General features: G+C 41.0%; 1 protein-coding gene across 1 annotated transcript in view; it reads right to left on the bottom strand.

The window, feature by feature from the left end:
- The window catches only part of si:ch73-234b20.5 (uncharacterized protein LOC449923 homolog), a 69,944-nt gene extending 63,405 nt beyond the window's left edge, over positions 1 to 6,539 (bottom strand). The window contains exon 1 of the mRNA XM_048597165.1: positions 6,417 to 6,539. Coding sequence (XP_048453122.1) covers positions 6,417 to 6,419 — 3 coding nt within the window. The 5' untranslated portion in view covers positions 6,420 to 6,539. The remainder of the gene's footprint in view (positions 1 to 6,416) is intronic.
- Positions 6,540 to 10,764: the final 4,225 nt, after the last annotated feature.

Below are 10,764 nucleotides of genomic sequence, written 5' to 3'. Positions count from 1 at the left end.
CTGGCTGAAGAAATTTCTCCATCTCTCTCTCTCCAGGGAGGGGAGATTTTGCCCAGTATAAATGAAGAAGTGTTGCCAAAGTTTTCTTCTTGTGAGACTTGTTTACTACCGCAAGCAATGATGTCAATTATGTTAAATTTATCTTTTCACCATTAATACATATGGCTGTTCTCACACTTTGAGTAGAAGACTTTGAGAACAACTTTTCGTGAAGACACTGCCTTTTTAAAATACTTCCTCAAATGCCTCATTCGAGTTGAATTCTTTGCAAGGTCGTTTGATAAAACTCTTGCCTGTTTTTGCTTGATATGTTTATCCCATTAACTGCTAATTTTTATTTGTCTGACCAACACACAGGAGACCAAGTATTTCTATTTTCTGCCAGAGGATGGTGTCCTCCTTTGTTTGGATTGAACTGCAATCACATACAAATGTCTATCCTGGGATGCCATAATCATGTGATTTCTACCATGAGGTACATCCCCTCGTAGGCAGACATGTTAGCTTCACTTCGATAAAGACCTTGTGTTGAACACAGTGCTGCAAAGTACATGTGAAACATGGTATTAGAAATGGTTAACCGAAATAAAAAGCATAGCCACAAGGTTTACTCGATTTCTGCTAGTGGAAAACAAAATGAAGATCACTCCTAGAACAAAAATGGCAGTTTTTCCCCTATCAACTCCCATTCACCAGGGATAAGAGGCAGAAATGGGAATACTTCCATGGACAATGGCAGAATCATAAGTACGGATTTGTTGGTCAAGCCAGGATAATTATGAATCACTGCATTTTTATCCTTGCTGAGAAAAGACTGTTTCAAAATATTGCTCCACCCTAAACGTCTCAGATGACCAGAAAGAAAACACATGGCAGAAATTTGGAAAACTTTGAAGATATGCTTTGAGGCCCAAACGAATGTTAAGCATGAGCAGTATGTATTCAATACTAGGGAACCAAAGTGGAAAGAATGTGCTGATCGATTATAACATCATTACCGCTGCTTGCAGAACTTGTGCAGTTCAAGAATCAACTATTTCAATTGTTTTAGGAATAAGGGATCAAAAAGTGAAAATGTTCCAATTAAAAGAAGACAAACTTACACTCAGGAGAGTAACTGAACTGTGCAGAAATGCCAAGATTGTGAATCAACAGAAAGAGCATTTTCATGGCAGGTCAGACCTTCAGGCCTTGCATTATGCCAATGATATCCAGGGACTAAGGGCAGAACAATCACAGTCCGAGGGCTGGACACAAGTACTGCAGAAGACATCATGCAGAATAGAAGAAGGCATGTTCAGCATGGGGAATGCAGCGTTCGCACTGCAAGACGCTGAATCATTTTGTACACAAGTTTATGGCTAAAAAGAAACAGCTAGCCACTAAAGATGAAACAAAAATAGAAGTTGCTGGAATAGCTCAACAGGTCTGGCAGCATCTGTGGAGAGAAATCAGAGTTAACGTTTCGGGTCGAGTGATCATTCTTTCAGTTATTATTTGGTCAGTAAGGATGGTCAATGGAGAGATAATGATTGAAGGTTCTGACGAATCAATATACACCATACAACGGATTAGTTCAGTCAAGTCAATAATTGAGACATGGTTTGTGACTGTTGGAATGAAGACTGTAGAAGGCACACATCAGGTCAACACAGAATGTCAGATAGACATTGGTATGTCCTGAAACACCAAGACCTTCACAGGCCAGTGCAGAAAGGTTCAACACAGTAATCCATAAATTAATCCCTCGAAAGAAAGGTTAAGGATAGACAATGGCACCATATTTGTGCCAGGAAGACAGGTTCCTCTGTGAGCCCATTGAAGTAACATGGACAAGGATCTGGAGTTCCAGATCATGGTGCAAGCAAATGTCACTTGTCTTAGCCAGAGCAAGTGTAAAAACTGAATTAGTAACCCTCAACCTGCAAAAGGAGATTTCCAACATGCTATAGCACAATCAATCATTGATTGTGGAACACAACCTAGATGAGTACAAAGATATGTTCATAGGGTTAGAATGCCTTTCAGAAAAATGTCATTTTGAAGCAGACGAGAGTGCAAGAGCAATTCAGCCTCCACTGTGGAAAACTCCAACTGCTCTCAAGTCCAGCCTGAAAGACAAAGTCGGAGAGGTGGAAAAGAAGGAATTAATCAAGAAAGTGACACCTCTTACAGAACGGATGAGCAATGATAGCAATGAAACTATCTGGAAAACTGAAAGTGACCCAAAGAATCTTAATAAAGCCCTGAAGTGATGTCACTATCTGTTTCTGACTATTGAAGGAATTTTGTCACCATTTGTTCACGTAAAGATCTTCACAATCCTAAATGTGAAGAATATTTACTGACAAAGTGAAGCAAGATAAAAATCTGCAGCTTTTTAATTACATTCTGGACATGTTTCAGGAGATACAGATGGTTGTGCATGTGATTTGAAATTTCCACTGCTCCAGAAAGATATCAATGTGAATGATAAGAAGTAGTTAGTGATCTTACTGGAGTGGAAGCTATAGCAGATGAGCTGATAGTTTAATGACGCAGAGACTGCATCAAAAGAAGAAGCAATTGCTGACCATGATCAAAATCTCATGCAACTGCTTGACAAAGCTCAACAGGTGAATCTGACTTTGAACAAAAAAAAGTTACAATTAATGATACCCAAAGTCAAGTAAACAGACCATGTACTAACAGCGATAGGTCTTTACCCAGCTCCGGAAAGGTTGTGAGCTGTCATAGTATTGCACTGACCAACGGGTGTAAAAGCAGTGCAATAACTTGTTCAATTTGTTAACACTTTGGTAAAATTCTTGTCCAGTTTGTCATGGGCGAGTGAACTATTACACTCACAACCAAGAATGTTCAGTGCTTTTGGAGCATGGAACAAGAAGCAGCATTCACTGAAATCAAGCATTTAGCAATTGCAACACCAATAGTGAAATACTACCCTATTAATGAGAAGTCAGCCTTCAGTGTGACGCCAGTGAGACACGACTTGGAGCAATCCTAATGCAGCAATGACAACTGGTTGCATCAGTACCCAGGACGGTAATATAAACAGAAACAGGTTATGCCCAGATTGAGAAAGACTGCCTAGAATTGTCGTTGCTCATGCACATTTCCATGAATACCTACTTGGAAGTGACAATGTGACAGTTGTGTTCAATCACAAGTCACTTCAAAGCATTTTTCTCAAGCTGCTTCTATCTGCTCCAAAGTGTCTGCAAAGAATGTAACTCTGGTTGCAGGAATATTATCTAGAAATGACATACAAGCAATGGAAATATGCTGTTGAGAGAAGCCGTCTGGGTGATGACACAGGAGGATGCTACAAGAAAATGTGAAACATTCAAGGTGAAGCAGCAGCTCATATTGCTCTGGAAGTCATCAACCTGGTGGAAACACTGAATATAACAGACTTAGTGCCTTGCTCCATCCAAGAAAACTATCTAACAAGATGCAAATCTCCCACTGTTCCAAGAAGTAGTGATAAAGAATAGCTGGTGAGCATCAAGGACACATCTGTTGCTATCACAGCATATTGGGCATACAGAGGTGAATTGACAGCCCAAGATGGCCTATTGCATAAAGCAAATAGTCATTATCTCGAAGGAGTTGAGAGGGGAGTTGTTAAAGTGCATCCAGTCAGGTCACTGAGGAATTGAGTCAAGTCTGAGGAAGGTGAGAGATGTGCTGTACTGGCCAAATGTGAACAACAGAAGAAGGGACCACATCGGGCAGAACAGTGCTTGTAAATAATATTGGGCTAAGCAAACTAGAGAGTTGCTGATGACATCCCAGACAAACCATAGATGAAGGTGGGAGTAGATCTCATCACACTCACAGGAACTGATTATCTTGTCACAGTAGAGTAATATTCTGACTCATTGGTAGTGGACCTGCTAAGTTCAATAATGGTGTGCGTTGAATGTTCAATTTGCACACTATTCTACTCCCAATGTTATCGCCAGTGAAGAATTCAGTAGCTTCATAAAAAACTTGGGAAATTCAATACCACACATCATCCCCACATTATCCAGAGTCAAAAGGAAAGGATTGAGGTGGCAGTGAAAATTGCTAAAGGAATCGTAAAGAAATTGAGTAAATCCTGCCCAGATGTACACACAGCAAACCTCGAGTGGAGAAGTACACATACTGAAGGCTTGGAAAGTAGTCCAGTGCAAAGACTAATGTCAATCCACACCCAAATTACTCTTCCAAAAGCAAAAAAAATTATGGAAGCCAGAAATAGTAACAGGTGTGAGTGAAAAAGCATGATGAACTGGCAGAAAGCCAAATTTTATTTTGCCAAGACTGTTAAATCATTGCAAGATCCAGTCAGGGTAGAAACATTCAACAAAAGTCACATGTGGCAACTTGAAACCAGCATGGAGCAGATATAACCCACTTCACAAGTGGTGGAAGTGAGCTGCCAGATATACTGTTGCAACCACAGGCACATACACTTGGCTGAGAAGCTGTTCCAATACTGCAGACAGCTGATCGGGAAGAGATGAAGCACCACCTACACCTGCACATCAACCATCAGATACTGAGGTCCGCAGCAACCCAAAAACAGAAACAGTACAATAACTACCGCAGCAATCCAAATAACAGAGGAACAACACTTCCTGCTGAAGGGACATCACTGAGAATGAACAGCCAATTATGACAGCAAGTGCATATACCGTGGAGAGACTAGCATGATTTAAGGACTATGTGTCCAATGCATACACAGAGACCGGTGAAAATAATGAATTGCTAAGGTATGAGAATATTACTGTATATAGTTGGTGATTTGGTTATCTAAAACTACCTGCGTGATAATACATACCTTTTTTGTAGAACAATAAGAGGGTAATTGGATTGAAATGCAACCATATATAAATGTCTGTCCTAGTGTGCTATTGTCATGTGACTTCTACCATGAGGCACTCAGCCTAGAGGCAGACATCTTAAGTTTCACTTCAATAAAGACTTTGTGTTGAACACCATGCTGCTCAGTCCAGACCAAATATCCTGTGTCTGCACTGTTGGGAAAATTCCTGATACCTTGGTTTTAAGATACCGTGGAGACCAGGATATTCTACTAGTTATAGTTGTACTCAAAGTCCTCCATTAGAAATATTCAGAGCTGCACTTCTTATGTGAAGAGTTTTATTTTTGTTATAAATCCTGTACCTAAAAAGAGACAATGAGAAACATAAAGTACATGAGAAAAAAGTTAAAGATAGTGAAAGAAAGGTCAGAACAGAGAACATATTAATGTCACTTTAATGTCCCTGTGGCCTATGTATATTTGTGTTTATGTTTCTGATATGATTTGTGTTTATAATTGAGAATGTCACCCTTATCAAATTTAACAGCTATGACTTTCAACAGATATTTCTGAGAGATCCACATGGCCTACAGGAAGTTGGATTCATCATAAAGAAACAAACATTCACCCCTCTGACTTCCCTCTGCCTTTACGATAACTCCACCTTGTTCTGAGGTGCTTGATCATACACATGGAATGGTCCTAAATTCCTCTGCTTCCTGGGCTGATCCAACTGGTCTCAGCTGGCATTGTTTTGGAGTAGGGAGGCAATCCGAGTGGTACCAATGTCCGCAGGGTGGTAACGAAAAACATATTATCCACAGAGCCTGCTCCTGATCACTAATAATTCCTGCTGGAAAATATGTGGGAAATTTGGGTGAAAACAGACTCAGGATTAAACGTGATCCTGGTAGTGATGAAACAACCTGACACCTGGAATGGGGTCATTTGGACAGTCATGAAGGGCTATTTTTGACAGTGGGGTCACACCCAGTGTAAAACAGCAACTTCAGGAAAAGAGGAAAAGCAAAGGGGAGCAAATCTGGACAAAGATTACAATTTTGAATCCAAAAGCCAATGCAACAGTAATTTGTTGTGTTTGATATTTATTGCATTATAATGGGAGTGAAGTAAATTGTGATTCAGTTGGTATAATAGCTAAACTATAAAGAGCCATTAATGCTTCGGTGAGGGAGGGGTAACCAAGTGGTAGCCAAGCTACAAAATACCACATTTTCTCAGCTAGGCCTTTGCTGAATGTATTTTTATAAGAAATTACCGAATATTTTGGGCAAGGTCCTTTTACAAATTTTACAACGGTTTTCTTCATACATGTAAATACCTGTGGAAAAATATGTTTTGCTGAACCTTGAGGAAAACTAAAGTAGGGCCAAAATCTCCAGTCTTTTCAGATTACAGTACAATTATTGTTCCTAAGTTCTCCACCTCTTACTTTGTACTTTTCGTAAAATCTTTTGTATGCAGTATATTTATATTGCAGTATATTTATATAACTTATTTATAAGTCATCAGTACACTTGTATTAAAAAATAGACATGAGCAGAAATTAGAAATTTGGATTAAAAAGTCCAAAGCTTACCATTGTTGTTTGTGAAACTTCTCCTGCCTTTGCTGATGAGTGAAATGGAAGACAAAATGTTGAAACGGCTGGTTAATATTTAACAGTTGGATTACAAAATTATCATCGAAGGCCAGCCTGTAAGCAGAGCCGATGCTAGATTATTTCCCCTCCTCTTTTTACTGAAGCTAACAGAACATAGGTACAGGTGTTGCCTGTTACTGAGTGAAACCATAGCAACAGGTGAGGTGCTTCCTGTTCTGCAGGTGTTTACAACACCTGATAGGTTTCTGAACAGGTGTACATCCTGATTCCCTCCCTCAGAATATGGCTTTTCCTGGTATTCCTGGTGGTGGTACAGCCAATTCAAAATGTTTTTTTTATTCTGTTGTGATTTTCACTTACCATCTGCAAACCTGTTCAAAATTCCCAGTGAACGGAAAGCCCTGAGCAAGTTCACTTTCCGAATGAAGGGACTGTGAGCAAGTCTGAGGAGATAAAGAAATACAGATTCTATGGCAGAGCTGGAAAAGTAAACAGGCAGTTGCAGTTTATTCTAGAGTTCAGATTAGATAGCAGTCGCAGTGCAAGTTGGTTGTGGAGTAAAGAAACTCACGTTAAGATTCAGAGGGTAAAGTTTCTTCTGAGCTAATGCAAATAATGCTAGGATAAGTGGGACAAAACTATAAATGAAGGAAATTCGAAATAAGAACAGAGACAGCAGGTCAGTTAAACATAACTGCAGAGAGGAAAGAGAATTTAGCCTCCAAGAATGGATCATTCATCAGATGGGGTGCATTGGGGTCCAAAATGTAGATTGGGTTTTATCAAACAAAGGGAACTTGATCAAATTGGGCCGAAAAATGGCAGATGGAGTTTAATCTGGATAAATGCGAGGTATTGCATTTTGGTACAACAAACAAGGGTAGGGCTTATACAATTAATGGTAGGTCCTTGGGTAGTGTTGTAGAACAGAGGGACCTAGGGGTGCAGGTGCATGATTCTTTCAAGTTTGTGTCACATATGACAGAATGGTTAAAAAGGGCGTTTGGCACACTTGCCTTCATTGCTCAGTCCTTAGAGTATGGGAGTTGATAACATTATGTGGAGGTTATGCAGGACATTGGTGAGGCCTCTTCTGGAATACAGCGTTCAGTTATGGACACCAGTTATAGGAAGGATATTATCAAGCTGGAGAGGGTTCAGAAGAGATTTACCAGGATGTTGCCAGGTATGAAAGGTTTGAATTATAAGGAAAGGTTGGACAGGCTTGGACTTTTTTCATTGGAGTATATGAGGTTGAGAGGTGACCTGATAGAAGTTTATAAAATAATGAGAGGTTTAGATAGAGTTGATGGTACTTGTCTTTTCCCTAGACAAGATTGAGAATTTCAAAGCAAAGGGGCACATTTTTAAGGTGAGAGGAGAGAGATATAAAAAAGACATAAGAGGCAAATTTTTTACACAGAGGGTGGTTTGCGTGAGGAATGAACTTCCTGATGAAGTAGTGGATGTGGGTACAATTACAATTTTTAAACGACATTTGGATGGATATATGAATAGGAAATGTTTGGAAGGATATGGGCCAGGAGCAGGCAGGTGGGGGTTATGTTTGGCATGGACTGGTTGGACTGAAGGATCTGTTTTCATGCTGTATGACTCTGTGACTCTATAAATACCCACATTCTTATGGCAATGGAACCGTGCCTTTCCTGTGGCATTAAGTGCTCCTGAAATTTCTCAGTTCTGACCTTTCCATCTTGACCACCAACATTGCTTCCGACAAACTCATTGCAAATGTAGAAACAATGGAGCTTTATTCCACAAAGTCTTAGCTGCTATCAAAAGCCTTGACTGCCACCAACACAAATGGAAATTTCAGGTGTGCACTACAGGCAATTTGTCAATTGCTAAGTACAAACTGGCTGGGGGTGGTGGTGGTGATGGTAATATAGATGATTTTTCCCAGGCAAAGGGCCTCTGGTTTTGGACAAGTCTGGGAACTGAATCCCCTAAAAGTGACACTGAATCGGATAGGGCTCCTGACATCATCCTATCCTACTGCAACTTTCACAAGGCTATGACTGAAGATGAGCAAGGAATATCTGTGCAGCTGTAATTAAAATATTCAAATCGCTCATGGTGTATCTCTGGAATCTTCAGTTCTGTGTTTTTCAGCCGGAATACCTGTTTTCAGGATCACTGAGCAAGTGAACAACAGGCACAGCTTCTTCAGTGAAACTGACAGGCTGGCAAGGCTTTGATCAGTGAAATTGAAGAGCTCCAGTCGTGCTGTTCAAAGCATGTCTTCTCTTTGTCAACTTTCTGGAAGTCACTTCGCTGACCTACCATTTGCTTCTCCTTCAAATGCACTTGCCAGCTGCCAACCTCCAACACGACATGTGAGCAACATATGCAGCACCCCAGCTTGAACCTCTGACGAATGGCAGCACTGACACCACCAGCACCAGGAGTAATCCTGGTCGTCTTCTCCTCAACCAAAGCACATCTTATGAAAGGGTGAACACAAAAATCCAGCTGGAAGGAGGCAAGACCCACAAAACAATGTCTACAGGTAGAGGATCAGCTCTCTGACCATGTCTGTGCAGCAGTGCCTCAAGCCTTAGTCTCTTCCAGCAGGCCACAGCTGCTGGCATCTACAGTCTCCTCGGAAAGCACCCCCTTCCTCGTGGACCACATCTGTAAAGCAAATGGCTGACCTAAAGTCTCCTCTCCATTCCTGTGTTTGTTTACTGTATCCTCAAGTATTGAAGTACAGATGAACCGTTGCAATGTTGGAGACCACTTCAGGAGAAATAATTTCTCTATCAGACCCAGCACTTAGAACCATTGATTGATCGGAGAACCCAGAAGCAATGGATGCACGCACAATGGGGGAATCTGTTCACATGGCAGACTAGCACATGTTCTAGTTAGACTTTGGTTGTTAAATACAGGCTGCCCCCTTAAAGGGAAGCTGCACTGGGTGTCTGCCAAAAAGACACAGGGCATGTTGCGAGTTGTCCCGTCCTGCCATCCAAAGTGTCACTCACTGCCCATATCAACTGCCTTGCTGCCACTTAATGTTTGGTGGGGTATTAATTGACGAAAAGCAAAACTTCTGACCCCTTCAGGGGAGGTTGACAGATTTGAAAGAGCTGTTTGCAGATTTGAAAATATTGTTGTGTAAGGAAGTCATGAAAAGGTTATTGTTTGTTGCTTTTTTTGTTGGATAACAGCCAAGTGTGTATGCTCTGATGGAATGTCGTGGTGAGTAAGGGTCAGTCCATGCTGGTGCAGAGAGGTGGTTTCTCTGAATTTAGAAACATATAGAAAATAGGAGTGGGAGTAGGCCATTCGGCCCATTGAGCCTGTTCTGCCATTCAGTGTGATCATGACTGATCCTCTATCTCAATGTTATATTCTCTCCTCATATCCCTTGATGCACATAGTTTCTAGAAATCTATTTCTGTCTTAACCATATTCAGTGACTTAGCCTCCAGAGCCTTCTGCAGTGGAGAATTCCAAAGTTCACCACCCTCTGAGTGAATAATAATACAGCAGTGTGCTCTCAGCAATGCCCTGTAGTACAGCTACAGTAAAACTTTCTTGCTCCTGGACTCAAACCCTCTTGCGTAAAGGCCAACATACCATTTAGCTTCCCTGCTGCCTACTGCTGATTGGAGCCTGATAAGACACATTCTTACCACGCGTCCAGTTACAAGGGATGCAGAAAGATAATTGCATAGTAATCATGCTCCATTGTATGCAACATCAGGACCAAGGTACTGGCAAGACAGCTTTACTTGAGGCTCGCTCTTCATTGCTAACTCCCTGTTTGCAGTCCAAATGAGTGCCAGGCAAGTCACTGCTGTGGGAGACCAACTCAGACGGTGCTAGTCAGCTGCAGTCTCATTGGGCTGAGGCTAAGGCAGAAAGACTTGCATCAAGACACCTTAAAATGGATGCATAGAGTGAGGTGGAATTTCTTCTCTCAGAGCATAGCAGAATTCTTTACTTTAGAGGTTGTTGTGGTTGGGTAGTTAAGTATATTCAAGGCTGAGATCAACAGATTTTTAATCAATAAGGAAATCAAAGATTATGGAGAAAAGGCAAGAAAGTGTAGTTGAGGATTATCAGATCAACCGTGATCTCATTGAATGACAGAGCAGACTCAATGGTCTGAATGTCCTACTTTTTCCCCTACATGTTATGATTTTATTGATGCATGAAGTGTATGCATAACATGACAAGCTTCACACCAAGAAAGAAAATGACCCCTCTGTGTTTATTGAATCAGAGATAGTAGGAACTGCAGATGCTGGAGAATCCGAGACAACAAGGTGCAGGGCTGGATGAACACAGCAGG

Source organism: Rhincodon typus, chromosome 1 (assembly GCF_021869965.1).
Source record: "Rhincodon typus isolate 14 chromosome 1, sRhiTyp1.1, whole genome shotgun sequence".
In the NCBI taxonomy this organism is placed as follows: Eukaryota; Metazoa; Chordata; class Chondrichthyes; order Orectolobiformes; family Rhincodontidae; genus Rhincodon; species Rhincodon typus.
Note: the sequence above shows the minus strand (reverse complement) of the source record. Positions and strands in the feature narration are given on the sequence as shown.